A 19,623-nucleotide genomic window follows, 5' to 3' on the forward strand; every position below is an offset into this window, starting at 1 on the left:
AAAAAAATAATAATTGAACAATTTTAGATGTTACATAACAATGACATGATACTATCACAATAAAGGAGTTATCTTCCAATCTTACTTCCACAGAGAACTAATATTGCAGAGAAAGCGAATCCTGGTAATGAATACTTCAGAGATTGAAAAATTGAGTCATTTACACATAGTATTATTCTTAAGACTTTTGTGAGTCTAAACACAATCCTTTTGTTGCATCTGTGGATTACTTATTACTGAATCTAGATCTAGACAGGACGGATCTTCATCTCAGTGTATTTGATGTTGCAAGACCATTCTGTTTGAAACTTCCAGGATATACTAAAACCACGATGATTTGGATTGGAATTATTCTCGACAGTATGATAATCACCATTGAGGTTAGAGCGGTGGCAGTTTTTATACCACCACGCACCGTGATACATCACTGCACAGTGCCCATCTTTGTAAATATCATTATCTCTGTCGTAGGTACTAAAAGCCTGGTTACGGTGAAATTCCAAACCTGCCTCATCAAGCTGGTTGTATGTATCTGTGAATGACAAAAATAACGAATCACATTATCAGTATGTACTTCTCTGGCATTCATAGATTAGCAGGATTTTTATTGATTTTTATTTTTAATGTTACGATTTCCTGACTATCGTTACAATCTTGACTTCTTCTTCGATTACTTCAACTTTAGCTACTTCCTAGTCATCGTCATTTATTTTCTACGTTCTCATTTAATATCTTGGTAGTTACTTGTAGGTATTTGACTAATCATTAAAGATTATTTTAACTTCCTTTAGATTTTTTAATAAAATTGTTCACTAATTTCAAACAGATTGAATGAATATTTCCGTCTTATAAACTTTTCAATCATTTTAAATTTTTAATCCAAACTTGTTATTGTGAAGAAAGTATTTCTATTTTCAATTTTATTTAGATTTTGCAATCTCTAACACAAAAAGCCTTTTCGTAATTCGCCTTATCACTCCAATCATTGAAGACGGCACCCCCCCAACCCTCCCCCTCCCTCCGCACCGCTATGAAAACACTTTGAAGTCAGGGACACTAATAAATGTATTCCCATTTATTTATTATTTATTTATTCTTTTTGTAGTTTGGAGCCCTTAATGGAGGGTTGCTCAAAGAACTTTTCCGCTCTCGATTATTGTCGCTTATATGTTTCATCAAACCTTTCATTCTCATGCAAACAATGCCCCACCCCCCCACCACCAAACTCACTGATTTAAAAATTAATAAGTTGCAATAAAAAGATTTTGAAAGTCTTTGGCTTGGCGCAGAAAACTTGCTCCAGGTTGTATCTTGACCATTTTATGTGTAAATATCTGGAAAGTGACTCACAATTTCAATTAATAGCCCCTGTAATAATTTGGTTAAGGTGAGATAAACTTTCTAAATGTACAGTGTCCCCCCCCTCAATTTAACTATCTTTCTCATTATCTCTCAGATAAAATGGAATGGTACTTGAGTAAGCAATACCGAATGCTCTTTATACTTGTATAGGTTGTGCGTATCTGACGGTGTAATTCGTTTTCACTACAACTGGACATAGCAAATCTACCTCTCCACGACTTAACTGAAATTATACCTGATGGTTGTTATTAAAGTTCATATCATCATTTTTGGTACTGTCATTTAGTAACTCGTCTATTTACAGCATTTGTCACTATTACAAACCAGAGTATTAATTAGATATCTTAACTAATTAATTATTAAAACTTATTAACTAATAGTTCCAATCACAGGAAATGTTATGTCCCACAATTTTGACTGTACCATAACACCTATTTGGTTTCTCATTATTAGTGAATTATTAACTAATTATGCCAATCACAGAAATTTTGTGTCCCACATATTTAAGGTACCTTAAGAACCATTTGGCGTCTCACAACTAGTGAATTATTAACTAATAATTCTCCCTCCTCCCATTTCACGATTGATGTCTGACAGCAATTGCTATCTACTTCTGAACAAGTTTTGAATATGACAAATTTGAGGACAAACAGGAGGCAACGCTCAAAAGCCTCTTAGTTGTGTGTATCAACCTGCAGCTTTAACAGTGTAGTATGCAGCCTACTAAACTGATGGTGAGTAATTCAACGCAAGTCAAGTAAATATAGATCAAAACAGTAAATAATCAAGAGAGACATGTACGAGACGAGTAGCACAATCGCAAGGGTGACATCTACTTTCTCTCCACCCCCCCCCCCTCTCTCCCTACTTCCTTCCCTCCCCCTTACTCGATGGATGTCTGATAGCAATATTACCAATAACAATATACTTTTAAACAATGTTTAGGATTTAGCCAAATTTAGACAAAATTGTGCATACCAACCTGCAGCTTTATAACAGTGGAGTATGCATGCAGTCTACTAAACTGATGGTGAGCAATTCAACGCAAGTAAAGTAAATATAGATCAAAACAGTAAATACCCATGAGAGACATGTACGAGACGAGTAGCACAATCGCAAGGGTGACATCTACTTTCTCTCCACCCCCCCTCTCTCCCTACTTCCTTCCCTCCCCCTTACTCGATGGATGTCTGATAGCAATATTACCAATAACAATATACTTTTAAACAATGTTTAGGATTTAGCCAAATTTAGACTAAATTGTGCATACCAACCTGCAGCTTTATAACAGTGGAGTATGCATGCAGTCTACTAAACTGATGGTGAGCAATTCAACGCAAGTAAAGTAAATATAGATCAAAACAGTAAATACCCATGAGAGACATGTACGAGATGAGTAGCACAGTCGCAAGGGTGACATCTACCCCCTTCCCTCTCCCCCTCCACCTCCCTCCTCCTTACTTGATGGATGTTTGATAGCAGTATTACCAATAATGCAATCTACTTTTGAACAATTTGGGGATTTGGCAAAATTAGAGACAAGTGACAACTCTCAAAGAGTTGCTTTAATGCTGCATTACCAACCTGCAGTTCCATTGTAATTTCCCAGCTCAGACAGCCTGTAGTTATCACTTTCATCGTTGACGCGGAATAAGTCGTATTTAGCGTAGTAGAGGTTTCCATATTTGTTCACCATGTCAATCCTGATTTCATAGTCACCTTGATTGGTAAGGTGGGACAGTTTATCATTACCTAACCAAAACTCGTGCCAGGGGTCTCCAAAGCCTTCCTTATAGCTGGTCCAGTTACGAAAGAAGTCAACAGAACCATCAACACGACGCTGGAATACCTGTTTAATAAAAAAAAATGATGTCAAGGATGCATTTGTGACCCTTTCTGGTTCTAATTCGCACACGTATCAATGACTGCATTTTTTTCAGGAAGAAATATGAAAAGATTATTTAGATTAATGAATCATCAGTATTTGTCCAAATTATGACCTAAATCAGGAATAACTTTTATTTTAATCATATTAATCAATATATAACAGAAAACAAGCGAGTTCTTCGAGGTTTTAAAGAACTATTGATTTAAAATAGCATTTTTAGAAAGTTTTTCTTAAGTACAGCGTATGCCAAAAAAAGAGTAAGGGAATTCAATCTTTTACTGAACAAAGTACTGCAGGTTAGAAGCTATGAAACATATCATTTGAGATTTTATGGATTCTAGTTTTAGTATGCTATAGTCATAAAGAGGTATTGCCATACAATCTGAGCATATCAAGGTTTTCCCATCTGAAATGGGCTTCCATTTATTGACAAACCAAAACTGAATATCAACCTGTTAGTTATATACCCACCCAGGCTCCACTGACAGCAGTGGAATGTAACGGCCTTCCTAGATATTTGCTCAAATCATTCATTCATTCATTCATCCAGTTTTATCTATTTTCGTATACAGTGGACAGACTCCACTGATCTCAAAATACCTAGATACCCGATAAGTGCAACATTTTTGTTCTTCTTTGTCCGGATTGAATTATTTCGTTGCTAACTATTAATAGGCCACCTATTGAGAACCCCTGCTATATAGGATGTCATACTACATATACTAACCAACCTTCAGTCATATCAAAAATATATAATATATACCTCTTAAACTATTATAAGTACATACAATATATCATCTATACTATAGGATGTCATACTAGACTTACCGTCCATCCTCCTCCGTCAGTCATATTATACATAGGCTATACAATATATCGTCTATACTATAGGATGTAATACTAGACTTATCGTCCTCCCTCCTCCTTCAGTCATATTATACATATGCAATATATCGTCTATACTAAAGGATGTCATACTAGACTTACCGTCCATCCTCCTCCGTCAGTCATATTATACATATACAATATATCGTCTATACTAAAGGATGTCATACTAGACATACCGTCCATTCTCCTCCGTCAGTCATACTATACATATACAATATATAATATATCTTATATATTGTAGGATGTCATACTAGACTCACCGTCCATCCTCCTCTGTCAGTCATATTATACATATACAATACATCGTCTATACTATAGGATGTCATACTAGACTTACCGTCCATCCTCCTCCGTCAGTCATGTTACAGAAGACATCAAATGAATCCCCAGTCCAGTTAGTTGGTTTGATTGTGTAGATGCCATCGGTTGTATTACTGACATTGAAGACATCCAAGCAGTCTTTCATCTAATAATAACATAACAAGTTACTTAATAGCAAGCAAGCAATCCATGAAGTGACATATCTTATCCCAATTATGGATAATATACGACCTTTGACAGCAGTACATAATCATTCAGCTTTTTCTTTATACTTGTATAGGAGTATTAAAATAGCTAACAAAAATCATACAGAACATCATGCTGAACGAGGAAGAAACATTAACGTCACATGGAAAGGTGGTTCCTCATCCTATATTCACTTTAATGGACAGACATTTTGTTTGGTGGTAATTCAGGCAATCTGGAAGCATTGATGTCTGAATACTTTGTGTCAAATTCATTGCAAATCTCTGACGATTCTAAGCTATTACAAACAGAATGTTCTAATTGGCTCTACTGATAGTGTTGATGTTTCCAAGATTCATGGAATGTACTTTAAATGCCAATCACAACATCAAACCATCTCCCCTACAAAGAGTGACATCGTAACCAAATAGTTTCAAGGGTATCTTAACTATTGGATGACAAAGTGGAAAAAATATCCCAATTTCAGTTTTTTTTCTTTCTATTCATTTACAGTATTCCAAGCTGATTCTTTGCGTCTACACTGGAAGTGATAATTAACAGCCAATATACAGTATTGTACAGCAAGGCGATATCATAATTGCTCATATATCATCATCAAAATTTGAATCTTAAATCTTACTCCTCAAACACAATATTCTCTTACTTCAAAATTGTATGTAATTAAGTATGTAATTCTCACCACGATAGAAGGATCATCACCAGTATTGCTTTGCATTGGGGTGGTCTGCACTGATTCGCTGGCTATCGTTAAAACAAAAAAACAAAAAAAAATATCTCGTTTTGCTGACTCTTTACATCAGGTACGATAATACAATCATGCTGTACTATCTAAGTGTGCTCAAATTCGAAGTACTTCAGACAGATCCTTTTAGAGACCAGTTCTGATAAATACATACATCCATGTCAAGAGTATGGCAACAGTAATATTGCTTGTCCATGCATACCAAAAGCCTACATGTATGTATGCCTCATGGCTTGTCTACCGTGTCAGCCTATTGACAAATTCTACCAACAATTCCAAGTATTATGGTATAATACTGTAAACTAGGGATGGTTAGGGCATAACTGTTCTCTGATAGGATAGCTTTGATTAAGCTCTCGCTTATTTTTCTATTCTTCAGCTTCAGATTTTCATGGATGGTTTGAACGTTCTCAGAAATAGAGAGACTTTATACTTGCAAAGGTCGGGAGAATCTAACTGCTCGAAACAAGGAAAAAGTTCCCATACTTACGGCATGTGTTGAAGTAATTACCGTATAATTGCCCTGAACGGGTGCAATAACCCACGAAAGTGTCTGAAGATACAAAACTGATGTTTACTCGATCATATGGCACAATTTTTGCTGTTTCCGTTACGGCTTTGTAGATTATAATTGGGATTGAAAAAGTGGTTACAATTTGACTAAAGAGGACAGCGACTACAGTGTCTATCACTGCAACTACATGTATAACACAGTACGCGACTAAAGGGAACACAGGGAGTCACCGTACACCAACTAAACAAGAGGGCAATCTACTGTCTTTGCGTGAAGTCAGGGTGGTATGGTGATTACAGTGAACCAATGCATAGCTCTGTATCTATATTATTATAGGTCTAACAATACAGGCTAACCATAGAGTTTTCACAGATCTCTACTCTATCAAATTATGGTGACTTTACCCATTTTAAAGTCATGTCTGTTTCAGTCCCAATAACTGAACATGTACACAGACTTAACGTTTCTCTGGCTGGCAGTGAGCATTTAATTTGTGTCAGTTCACGACTCAAGCTGCACAGTTTAATAATTATTGTAACTAATCAAGGGGAAATAGTTTGTCATGTGACATATTTAAAGGAGCACAGTTTGTTAACATAAAACAGTCATTGTCTGTGCTCACTAGTCATCCAGTGTGCAGGGGTGCGTTGTAAGAGTATGGGTCGTCACAACTATGGAAAATTAGGTTACGACAGTAGAGTCGGGCAGGGGAGGGGGGGGGGTTCAGTCAGGGCAAGTGGGGCCAGCTTTTAAGTTTTAATGCAATAATCTTTCTCAGGTTTTCCAATGCTATGAATTTGCTCTCTTTACTGCACATCCTTAATGTGCAATGTCGGAAATATGTCGTTTGTCAAGGTAACAAACACATTTCAGATCCAAAAAGTGTAACACAAATCAATAAAAGACAATGTGGCAATGGCCGGTTTCAAAGAAAGGGGCTCGGGTGAACTAGTAAGCATGAATCCTTCCTTTTTCCCTTGCATACCTAACATCTACATTTACTGTACCTTCCCTGACAGTCGAGCCAGTTGTTTCACTGCTAGTAGTTTGCTTTGAGGTGGTCTCCACAGGTTTGCTTGAGGACAGATTGGTAGCTATCAGTAGGTCAAAATAAATGTGAAAGGAAATAAGATACTGATTGAGAGCTTTAAAAAGTGTTATTGGACAGTTTTGAAAGAGCAGGTATATATAATATATACCAGTTCAGACATTGAACATTTTTAACCAATTATGCAAAGTTATAAATGGAGAAATAATTTTGCATGACACATGTGACCTCGCTTAACGAGGACGTCTTCACGCATCTTTAATTTATGTATAGTTTAAATGTACAGGGTCAGTTGAAAGGCTATATGGGTCTTTACCACTATTTAAAATTAGGTCATAACAGTGGAGTAGGGTTAGGTCATGTCGGTCAGTCAGGTCACGTCGTCAGTCGGGTCACGTCGGTCAGTGGGTCATTGTCGGTGTGCCGGGTCACGTCGGTCAGTCGGGGCAGTGAGCAGCTAGCTTAAAGGTTGGCTTTAGGTACAGAATTAATGTTGATATGTTGTAGACTATTTAAACATGTATTTCTATCAGTCAAGGTTGTAATTCTATTGCACAGTGGTAATCACCTGAGTCTCATTAATTTAAGTGGCTGGACTATGTAGTCTAACATGCAAAGACCATTGTTAAGTCAGCTGGTGTTGCGATGCAATACAAAAAACGTGATAAAACACATGTACAATGAATTGTGGCCTCAAATAGTAACTTACAATGAGTTAGAGTTTGTCATGGCAAAATGGTGTTCAATAAAGACAACCAAGGATGCCATGCTGTTATTATGAACACATTTCAGATCAAAAAAATGTAACAAAAATCAATAAAAGACAATGTGGCAATGTTCTCAAAGAAAGAGGCTCAGGTGAACTAGTAAGCATGAATCCTTCCTTCTTCCCTTACATACCTAACATCTACATTTACTGTACCTTCCCTGACAGTCGAGCCAGTTGTTTCACTGCTAGTAGTTTGCTTTGGGGTGGTCTCCACAGGTTTGCTTGAGGACAGATTGGTAGCTATCAGTAGGTCAAAATAAATGTGAAAGGAAATAAAATACTGATTGAGAGCTTTAAAAAAAGTGTTATTGGTAAGGTTTGAAAGAGCAGGTAGATATGTATATATACCAGTACAGACACTGAGCAGTTTTAACCAATTACGCAAAGTTATAAATTGGAGAAATAATTTTGCATGACACATGTGATCTCGCTTAACGAGGAAGTCTTCACGCATCGTTATAATGGTTCAAATGTGCAGGGGTCAGTTGAAAGACTATATGGGTCTTTATCACTATTGAAAATTAGATCATAACAGTGGAGTGGAGTTCGGTCATGTCGGTCAGTCAGGTCACGTCGTCAGTCGGGTCACGTCGGTCAGTGGGTCATTGTCGGTCAGTCGGGTCACGTCGGTCAGTTGGGGCAGTGAGCAGCTAGCTTAAAGGATGGCTTTAGGTACAATATAAATGTTGATATGTTGTAGACTATTTAAACATACATGTATATATTTCTATCAGTCAAGGTTGTAATTCTATTGCACAGTGGTAATCATCTGAGTCTCATTAATTTAAGTGGCTGGACTATGTAGTCTAACATGCAGAGACCATTGTTAAGTCAGCTCATGTTGAAATGCATTACAAAAACGTGATTAAACACATGTACAATGAATTGTGGCCTGTTATAATAAGTAGTGTAACTTACAATGAGTTAGAGTTTGTCATGGCAAAAATGGTGCTTAATAAAGACAACCAAGGATGCCATGCTGTTTTTATGAACACATTTCAGATCAAAAAAGCGTAACAAAAATCAATAAAAGACAATGTGGCAATGTTCTCAAAGAAAGAGGCTCAGGTGAACTAGTAAGCATGAATCCTTCCTTCTTCCCTTACATACCTAACATCTACATTTACTGTACCTTCCCTGACAGTCGAGCCAGTTGTTTCACTGCTAGTAGTTTGCTTTGGGGTGGTCTCCACAGGTTTGCTTGAGGACAGATTGGTAGCTATCAGTAGGTCAAAATAAATGTGAAAGGAAATAAAATACTGATTGAGAGCTTTAAAAGTTGTTATTTGAAAGGTTTGAAAGAGTAGGTATATATTTATATACTAGTACAGACATTGAACAGTTTTAACCAATCATGCAAAGTTATAAATGGAGAAATAATTTTGCCTGACACATGTGACCTACCTTCACGAGGACGTCTTCAGTCATCGTTAATATATGTAGTTCAAATGTGCGAGGTCAGTTGAAAGACTATATGGGTCTTTACCACTATTGAAAATTAGGTCATAACAGTGGAGTAGAGTAAGGTCATGTCGGTCAGTCGGGTCACGTCGTCAGTTGGGTCACGTCGGTCAGTGGGGTCATTGTCGGTCAGTCGGGTCACGTCGGTCAGTGGGAGCAGTGAGCAGCTAGCTTAAAGGTTGGCTTTAGGTACAGAATAAATGTTGATATGTTGTAGACTATTTAAACATACATGTATCTATTTCTATCAGCCAAGGTTGTAATTCTATTGCACAGTGGTAATCATCTGAGTCTCATTAATTTAAGTGGCTGGACTATGTAGTCTAACATGCAAAGACCATTGTTAAGTCAGCTCATGTTGCGATGCAATACAAAAACGTGATAAAACACATGTACAATGCTGTGGCCTCTAATAGTAACTAACAAGGAGTTAGAATTTTCAAGGCAAAAATGGTGTTTATAAAGACAACCAAGGATGCCATGCTGTTTTTATAAACACAATTCAGATCAAAAAAGTGTAACAAAAATCAATAAAAGACAATGTGGCAATGGTCTCAAAGAAAGAGGCTCAGGTGAACTACTAAGCATGAATCCGTCCTTCTTCCCTTGCATACATAGCATCTACATTCACTGTACCTTCCCTGACAGTCGAGCCAGTTGTTTCACTGCTAGTAGTTTGCTTTGGGGTGGCCTCCACAGGTTTGCTTGAGTACATATTGGTAGCTATCAGTAGGTCAAAATACAGACAATAATATTGTCTCAAGAAGAGATGATTTTTACCATGAATTAGCAAAGACAATAAAAATTAGGCCTAGATGGTCAGTATGTATACGTATGAAAGGTACAACATAATATGCTCACAAACGAGCTATATGTGCTTAAAGTGATGCAAAAGAGAAGCTTCTTTATTTAATGTTACTGCGACCCCTTTACCCTTTATACCCACATATACTGCACGCCTAGTTTGCAATGGTAGGTTCATTGGCAATGACGTGACGCTACCATAATCAACTTGTTCCAAAAGTTGCCTTTCCTTATGCTCAAACCATGTCTGAAATCACAAAATTGACCAACTACAGAATATATACATACAGTGCCACACAAAATGGCTACCATCACACTGCATACTTCTAATAGATCTTGATATTTTATCAATTCTTAAGACAGCAATATCCTGTTCATAATTTAGGTTCCTAGCACAATTTACTGTAGCAAATTATGGTCACCACAATTTCACTTAATGTTGTACTCAAAGTGGTGCATTAAAGTATTCTGTTTATTTGATCTATCACCAATCTTATAAAAGAAACTGATTAGGATAAACTTTTATAAGCTGAGACAATTACAACACAAGAAAATAGTTAACCTTGGGGAATATCAAAGTATAAGGGCCCTGTGGGGGTTAGTGTTGAGTCATTAGTATTTAACTCATCCAGTGATGGTTGCTCATTGTTGTATTCTGAATCCAAAACATATCCATAAAATTGCCGTGGAATCTTGAGTTTGTTTTGCCGATAATATAAAACATAGCCGACAACTTCAGATGGTTAATTAATTATGAAAATTAGTAGTTAGAGATGAAGAACATAGTGTGATTGTATATAAAACAAGAATATATTTTAATTTTATATCTTATTTTTGTCATTATAACAAAATAAATTGTTTCATAATTGAGTCTAACCCTGCAAATAGAATGAATTCAACAAAACAATATATTTCTATCTTATTAGATGTTTGTGATGTTTGTGATATTTTAAATAATGTTATGGGAACTTAATAAAATAAATATCACATTTTGTAGCTGTTGTTGGCTGTTTCTTATATCACTGGTTAAAAATTAGAAGTTCATAATGGGCACACCATACAGTATATTTGACATTGCTTTTCCATAAAGACGACATAAAATTGATTAAATAACCCTCGAACCGCCTCAAATAAAAAATCCTTTCACAATCTTACCGGTATTAATGTCAATGACTATACAGTCCCTATCAAAATCCTGCATGCAACATCAAGCTGGCATTGCATGTAACATTGGTACAGATAATGTGAACAAAATATGATACTAATATCATTTAACTTGACCGCAGAAACTGGCTGAAGGTCCCGAGAAATATGAAAAGATCAGTGTAATGCGCAAGGAGAGGGGGGGGGGCAGCAACGGGAACGCCCAATCACCATCAGATGTTATGTCGTCTGAGGATGGTCTAAGAAATTGAACCCCTCTCCTTTATAGTGTTATAGTTCGCAAACTTCGAAATTTTTCAAACGCTTCAATTGTAACATACTTATATGTGTATGTAAATTTAAATTAACACATTTGTGTATTATTCTATCTTTCAGTGGGTGGGTGGTGGGACTGGTGGGGGGATTTTATTAGAGGAGGGATATAATTTTATGTGTTACGCCACTGATGAGGTCACCATGCTCTCACCTCAGTCGAGGATTATGACATTTTTGTTCGAGAAAGAATAAAACGACGCCTCCGGGCTGAGGGGACGGCCTTCAATAAAACGTCAAGCTCTTCCTAAATTGGTAAGGGAATCCCCCCCCCCCCCATCAACTTCCAAATCCTGCGCACGTCACTCTAGTGGATCTTTCCTAAACTGTAACGGTTAGTGTATAGATTTAGTTTACTGCTTCGTTTTTGAACTTACCTTCCTTTGTAACATGGTCATTTGGTTTCGGTGCTGCCCCTGGGCATGGACCAGGATTGTAACGAGCAGCTGTTGAACAAGAATCACATGAAACATTACAGGAATAGTTACGATAGATTTATCAACAAGTTTTATTTTATTTTACAAGCGGGAAATTGTTCTAATTCTTTTCTAAAGTGTGTATAATTCAAGTAATCGTTTTAAATTATTGAATCAAAATAAAGAAAACTTCAAATAAAAATGAATTTCTTGTATGCTATGACAACGGAGAACTAAAGCAAATAATGTTAATTGTTAAATGACGTTTTCAGTCCGAGAAATAACCAGGTAGTGGACCACCTTATTGCTGCAATAGACAGGTAAGCATTCAGGGGGGTAGGAAGCTTCCAAAGAGTCCAGGGGGGAACAACATCAGAGGGGCACTTTCTCATTCCATAACCACCATTCGTTATGCTATAAACCGATGCACATGCCGGCCAACGGCAATATAACTTTACTATATATGATGTGTTAGTATGCTATCAATACTGTTATGGTGCACATGACTCTATCAACCTACATCTATACTTCTCTCCATCCATAATTTAGAACTTTCCAATAAAATCCTTCTGTGTTCATTCGTTGAATAAAAGTCTTTAGCAACCACGGTTAAATCCAAGTCATCGGTCTTAGATTTGTGTACATTCAATAACATCAGACTGTTGTATCTCTTTTGTGACATTGTGCTTCTCAGATAATTCTTTAGAAGACGCTGTGTGGAGAACGATCTTTCAGCTGAAGCGGTACTTAAATGAGCCAACAAATATATATATGAATGAGTTTTGCAAGTTCTGAAAGTAAGGGCTGGTCATTTGGGTGTTTCTGCTATAGCAGAAATGATTGTGCTCATTGATGTAATTCTTTTCACATCAGGAAATTGCTGAAGAATAGTACCCCTTAACAACCTAAGCTGTACATCAAACTGCTGAAAATCAATGTCACTGGTGTCTGTTTTCACAAGCTGATCTGATATCTTAAAAGCTATGCCATTTGCTGCATTTAGAATTATAATTTCCTCCATATGGGTTAGTATTGTATATGACCCTGCAGTAATTCCAGTGAATCTCCTTTGTAGTACAGCAAGGCATGCATCAATAGCCTCAAAACTCTAGACACAGAAGTAGGATTTGGCATCATCAAGTATAGAATAATATCCTAGTAGAATGAGCTGCAACATTGATTGATTTTCATTGATTGAGATTTTTTATTGTTAACCGTGCTACATAAAGATGTGGGATGTCATTTTAGAATAGCATGTACAGACTAAAACTAAATAATTAATTTAATCTATTAAAATTAACAAAGGCTTAAGATATTCAAAAAGCAAACGCGTAGCTAGGATTTTTTGAGTGGGGGCCATGGGGGCTGTTCTTTCTTGCGGGGGGGGGCGGAGGTTACTATCTAAGCGGTGCGCCACCTTGGTTGGCGCGGATCGTAGAGAGAAAATTTGAGATTTCAGCACACCCAGATCGCAGGAGATGGCACCTGTGAGGCAAAAAAGCAACCCAAAAGATGTGCAACTTTGGTGACAGAAATGCAAAAAAAAAAAATTTCTCTTTCATGCTGACTGCCCCTGCCAACTCAGCCAGACTTTTAACTTGAGGGAAGTTGGCATCATTTGTCGTTTCAAGGTGTCAAGGCCTTTCTCCCAACTCAAACTCCTGTGGGCTACCGGTAGGTTTGCAGGATATGCCCACAAGTGGACTTAAATAGCATTAGAGGAAGGGGGTGGAAGACTAACACGCATCGATGTTTCGGTAATGGTCCACATTGGTGGCTCGGTGCTAATTAGGCCATTTATTGGGTTTCTTGAGGCAGCTGTCATCAGAATCTGGGTTTTTGTGCCAATCGATGACCGATAACATGTATTGGTATGTAAATTTCTTCTTCATATATCTAGCAACACTCTAAAAACAAATGACTGGATTTCATTCCATTGGAGTGATAACTCGGCGCACTTCAAATTAAGAGACTAGAGTGAAATTTAACTCTATTGGAGTTAATCCTCACTACTAATATGAGTGAATATAACTCTATTAGGAGTTGAGATTTACTCCAATGGAGTGGAAATTCACTCTTATACCGGAATGTGCTCAGTGATCAGTCCCATGGAGTGAAATTCACCCATGTTTTTATCAGTACAGTACAGTGCATATCATCATAGACGTACGTACGTTCGTATATCAAAAGCACTCGATACCCACGATACGATACGGTCCTGGAGAAACAATTTCCACTCATCATTTTTTAAGGCGATACAGTAGTGAGTAGTGAACAGGCACAGCCGCATGTTTGCAGGAATTTCAGAATTCCAAATATTTTCATCTCTACCACTGGTAGTGGAAAATCATGTTTCCACAGTTTCTTTGGCATAAAAAAGTTGTTTTGTGGAATATTCAATGACATATCAGGGGCGGATTCAGGATTTGTGACAGGGGGGGGGGTCTGACTCGTCCAACCGCGCCTGAACGTAAGACTATCTAAGCGGAGCGCCATCATCGGTTGGCGCGGAGCGTACAAGAAAATGTTTGGCTTTACAAACCCCCAGATGGCTGGAAACGGCACTTCCCGAGTATTCTAAGCTGCATGTACCTAGCCTGAAAATATGGATCTCATGTCTGCAATTTCTCAATTGATGAGAAAAAACAATCTATGAAATATGGTATTACACTGTATCAGATGAGTTGAGATGATACAAAAATCTTAATGCCTTTAGCCCCCAATCCCCTCTCGTTCCGTCACGACAGGGCCGGATCCAGGATTCTGGAAGGGTGAGGGGTTTGCTCATGAAAAATTCGTTAGCGCATCCTAGCAGCCTACCGCTCTGTAACCTCACCGCCCAAAAAAATTCGAACACCACTTCAATTTTGAAACTTTTCGGTCTGAAAATTGTTACTGAGATTGTTAGGCATTTTTTTGGCACGTGTAGCACGCGTGCACACTATAGTTCATTTGACGGAAAAGACACACCTGGCTGACTTGTGAGGATAACCGCTTTACTGACGTCCTACATGTTTAAAATTGGCATTTAATTTAATTATTTTTTCTCTCTCTTTTTTTTCTCTTTTTTTCTCTTTTTTTTTGGGGGGGGGCAAGATCGACCTCCCCCCTGGATCCGAGTCTGCATATATTCATTTGACTCGAGGCAATTAATGAATACCTGATACCTCGGCTCAGTACAAACGGAGCCAATCTTTTGATAGATTGTTGCGCTAGGTGGAAGCACTGAACATATTTTCAGCAGATATCGATATCGCGCAGCACAACAAGCTAGGTTCGTGGTGTATGGTCGCAATCTTCGCATCGACCATTGCCATGCCATGCTGTGTGACCATTCTCATGATTACTACAGATATTGTATTATTCTTATTCTGCCAGATGCAGACGAGAAAATTGTGTAACACTATTTCCCAAATTATTGAACAAAAAATATTAGTGAATCGCACTTATTTATTTATATATTTTTTTTACATGTTTTTATCCCATTCCCAGTGGGGGGCCAGTGGGGGGGCAGCCGATTTCATAGGGGGCCTCGGCCCCCAGGCCCCCCAGGCCCCCAGGCCCCCCAGGCCCCCCCCCCCCAGGCCCCCAGGCCCCCCAGGCCCCCCCCCCAGGCCCCCCAGGCCCCCCAGGCCCCCGTAGCTACGCCACTGAGTCCACGCGTTCTACTCCAATAACAATAAGAAGTATAATATGACGCCAACCTGAAGTTGGCAAGGTGCCAGGAATAAGCAAAGACAATCGTATTATAACTTTGAAATTAAAGTGCAAACACAATAACACTATACAAATCATATGTATGTAAATAGATCACAGAAATAAAATGTAAATGTCAAGAACATAGGGAATGAATGAAAATACATGTCCCACCAAATACATGCCATGTTTGTCATTATATGAAATAACTTCCTCTCTATATCAGTTGTTCACTTGCTCTTGTAATGTAGTGCTAGGCAGTTCAACAAAATGCCTGCTTGCTTTAATAATTGAGTTCTCTCATTTTTTGTATAATTACCAACGTATACCCATGTACGCTGTATGTTCCATATTGTAGGATATTACACTGGCGACCGGGATTTTCCCAAAAAATTACTCTTTTTCTTAACTTGTTCGAACATTTGTTATAACACCTTTCAGTGGGAAACTTGAAGATTTTATTCTTAACCAATGAGCAAGTTATGAAACGAGATTGACATAGTTCTGCTCTATGAGAGGTAGTCTGGCGGTCAATCTCAATAAAAAAAAAATAACTTAATGAACATCAAATGTTAAATTCCGAAATGTTTAATTGCAAATACTGGAGAAAAAAAAACAAGTTAAAGCTTCCATCCATCATTTGTTGACTTCTATTGGTTTCTCCTATTTACTGATCTTTTTGCAATATAAAAGTAAATTACAACAAGCGAAAGCTTTTCTGCTAGACGACATTGGCACCTACGATTGGCACACGCCATATACCAGTGTTGAGTGTGGATAGCTAGGCCTAACATTAGGCTATGCAGCCCTTATATGTGTGAATCAGTTAGGTGACCTTGAAGTATTGAACTGACCTTGGTTGCCAACGTTACTAGTTGTGAGAAGTACACACTCAAATGACGAGATGCATTTAAAAAAAATGCTATATCCAACGTGTTTGTCCTCTTTGTGTTGTTCTTATTATTTTACTTCAATTTAACAGTAAAGGATATGGAGAAAATCTTTCCAAACACATTGAGCACAGTTCGTGTTCAAAAAATGATCGTTAAAACTTGAAAGGTACATGGCGCAATCCACAATACCAAACGACATGTATACAGCCGCACACGCAACTGGCTCAGAACACAGGCCTAGCATTGAGAAAACATTTGAGCAGGGCTCTGTTAGTTGAACAACAAAGTTTCAAAAGGAACATTAGACCAATCACAGTCTATTATTCACAAGATACACCTGGCGTCAGGCAGGCTTGAGCCAAGGAATACTAAAGGAGTTAAAATGTTGCATATATGGCTGGAAATTATAGATGTTGCTGTTGGACAATTTTTCTTTGTACGCTAATAGATTTTATTTTATTTGCAAGTTTCCTTTCACTATTAATTATCAATTATCGCTAGACAAGGCGACTCTCAGTTGGTTGTTCGTTTACGTTGATGAACACGTGTTCCCATTTAACGTAAACAATTAATAATCTCTGCCGTCCTATAATCCCCGCTTTTGCCAGCAATATTTTTCAACTTGTTATCGAAAGCGCGAACATGGCTAGAGCCTCGTGCAATTGGTACCCTCGAACACTTTGTCAGCCACTACTGAATTTATTGGACCAATCATATTGTAAAGAATATTTTTTACCATCTCCAATTGGTCATAGTGGGGTTTACGCTCATCTGAAACCCCTAAACGCTGTTAACATCTTAATAGCGTGAATATGGGGGTAGAGCAATTGATTTTCTCGGGAGGGGGTATTAACATTAACATCTACGTTTAGGAAGATTCTCCATCTGGGGAAAATTTGTTATCTATTAATTCCAACGAATTATTAGCAAGTTAAACAGTAAGCAACCGACCGAGCAAACCCTTCCTTAGTTACCAGAAATTCTTAGACGATTGTAAGTAAATAGTTACTGTCATTATCAGAGTAGTTTTCTTGCTGACGAGACCATCGGGTGATCGGGTTGACCCGTGAGTTTTTTTTTTCTGAACACGAACTTGAAATTCGTGAAGTCTAGTAAACGCAAGACAAAGGTTAATTGTACGTGATGTTAAAACTTTAAGAAAGAATTTCACTAACACAGTTCTTTTCGACATTTTTACTTTTAAGTTAACTTAAGTTAAGTTAACGTGGGTAATAAAAAGAGAGTCATAAAGGCAGTATCGTTTCTTGAATTTATTCTCCTTATTTTTTACCCGTTACTGCGAACGAACTAGACTTTTACAGCAGTGTTGGTATAGCTTCAAAAATACGCCTCTTAGCGATCGCGACACCTCCGTCAGAAATTTGAATGTTTTCAATGAAATTCGGGAAGGAAAAAAAAACGGTTTTTAAGCCAGATTCGGTTTTTTGCAAGAAAAGGGGTTTTCACGAAACCGTGCAAGCTTAGTTGGGGGACTCTTAGATGAGCAATATCGAGTGAAACGTGGTTAATGTTTTTACCCAAGCCTATAGGCCTATAGCTACCTTAAGTCGGATTGAACAACATAAATGTGTTGTTTTTTTTTGTTAGAGCTGGCGGGGGGGGGGGGCTGGCAACGCTGGCTTATAGTCCTACGGTACAATTGTGCTGGAAGTATAGCATATAACATTTCACTATAGCTCTTATACGAAGATAACTGGTATGACTTTGGGATCGTTGAAGGGAACTCCGTCATTAGGGAGATCTGGAGGTCCATCCCCAGAAGAAGAAAAGATAAATGTGACGTTATGCATTTCTGAGGTAATCACTTGTAGGCTATTAAGTAGATATACAATTATGTCAACATGGTTGTTCCCAGAACACTATTACTGTTGTTCACTCATAGGCACTTAACGTATATCATTGTTAAAAAGGTACATTTTGGTAAAATTAAGCCTACCTTGAGACCTCCCTCCAAGAAGCAGAATGACAGCAATCAGAAGATGAGTAAGAACAGGTGATCGACACTGCTTTAATCCTCCTTTCTCCATTTTGAACAAATCCAGAGGCGGAAAGGGAATAACAATTTAAGTTTATCAAATGTGTCTTTTCCTGTGGTAAGTAGGTACGTATTATGTATGTCTTGCCGTTCTGTGATACTAATGAAGAATTACTGACCGTTTGCCAGTATTTATTACCATCTTCATAAAGCGTCCAATAAAGTCACCCGTATAATGTCTTTCAATTGGTCATGATGGTGGATGACGTATGTAATGTTTCATGCATATTCAAGTTCAACATTGTGATTACAACATGGAGCTGATTGTACACAATTCCGTATTCACATCATATCAATTAGTTGATTAGTTGAAGTTTGGAAGCTGATGAGCGGTCGAATGTTTTACAGACGATACCCCAGACAATTTGAATAGGCAATGAAAATTGCTTAGTCTCAATTGGCTGTTTATGCCTTCAATGTGCAGATAGATTGAACACAGCTAGTTAGATTTGAAGCATTAATTCTCTTCTTTGTAAAACAAGTATTGTGAAAATGATTGGTTGTTGCTGCCCTTCGAGGTTTCTACTCCACCCACACCCCACCCCTTCCTCCCATCCCTCGATTGAACTTTCTTCCTACGCCTCGGATACCACGATTCTCTTGAAAAGTGACCAAATACTATAAATGACGTTTTCAGCAAAACACATGTGTATCCGCATATATAGTCCGTAAAGGGAGACTTCTGGTAACCAATGAGCATGGCAGTAATGCCATTTATATATCACAACAATATTAGTGTATCAGGAAAACTTGAATTTGCACGTGATATCTGTCAGACCCCGATCAGCCCTTTATTGTTCTACAGCTAACAGTAGGGGCGCAACAACTGTTTTGTACTGGGGAGGGGGGGGTAAGATGAAAAATTTTCTATTAAGAGGATTCCCAAAATTCTTCCGACTGATTTAGGTAGGGGCATAGAAAGGGTACAGTACTGTACTCTTGTTTAGCCAGTAGGTATGATTACCTCAAAAAACCTGAGCACGACTCAATTACCCTTGAAGGGAACATTTTCGTTTTCCAAGGCGACAGCGAAATCTTTTTTTAACGTCATCGTCACGAAGTTATTATACATTATTACCTTG

The 19,623-nt window shown here is 37.9% G+C and overlaps 1 protein-coding gene across 3 annotated transcripts; it reads right to left on the bottom strand.

Annotated features, from left to right (window-relative positions):
• Positions 1-54: 54 nt before the first annotated feature.
• Positions 55-18,653, bottom strand: LOC139974359 (fibrinogen-like protein A). Of its 3 annotated transcripts, none has more exons than XM_071981445.1 (6): positions 18,443-18,653; positions 11,858-11,926; positions 5,346-5,407; positions 4,476-4,604; positions 2,947-3,211; positions 55-532 (listed from the first exon to the last, which is right to left on the bottom strand). In XM_071981445.1, exons 1-6 carry the CDS (start codon positions 18,531-18,533, stop codon positions 249-251), a joined length of 900 nt encoding a protein of 299 aa, XP_071837546.1. In that variant the 5' UTR covers positions 18,534-18,653; the 3' UTR covers positions 55-248. The 3 variants fall into 3 exon arrangements, with proteins under 3 accessions (XP_071837546.1, XP_071837544.1, XP_071837545.1); XM_071981443.1 differs by lacking the exons at positions 11,858-11,926; positions 18,443-18,653 and adding exons at positions 6,930-7,016; positions 7,893-8,193; XM_071981444.1 differs by lacking the exons at positions 11,858-11,926; positions 18,443-18,653 and adding an exon at positions 7,893-8,193.
• Between the last annotated feature and the right edge of the window lie 970 nt (positions 18,654-19,623).

Source organism: Apostichopus japonicus, chromosome 9 (assembly GCF_037975245.1).
Source record: "Apostichopus japonicus isolate 1M-3 chromosome 9, ASM3797524v1, whole genome shotgun sequence".
Lineage (NCBI taxonomy): Eukaryota > Metazoa > Echinodermata > Holothuroidea > Aspidochirotida > Stichopodidae > Apostichopus > Apostichopus japonicus.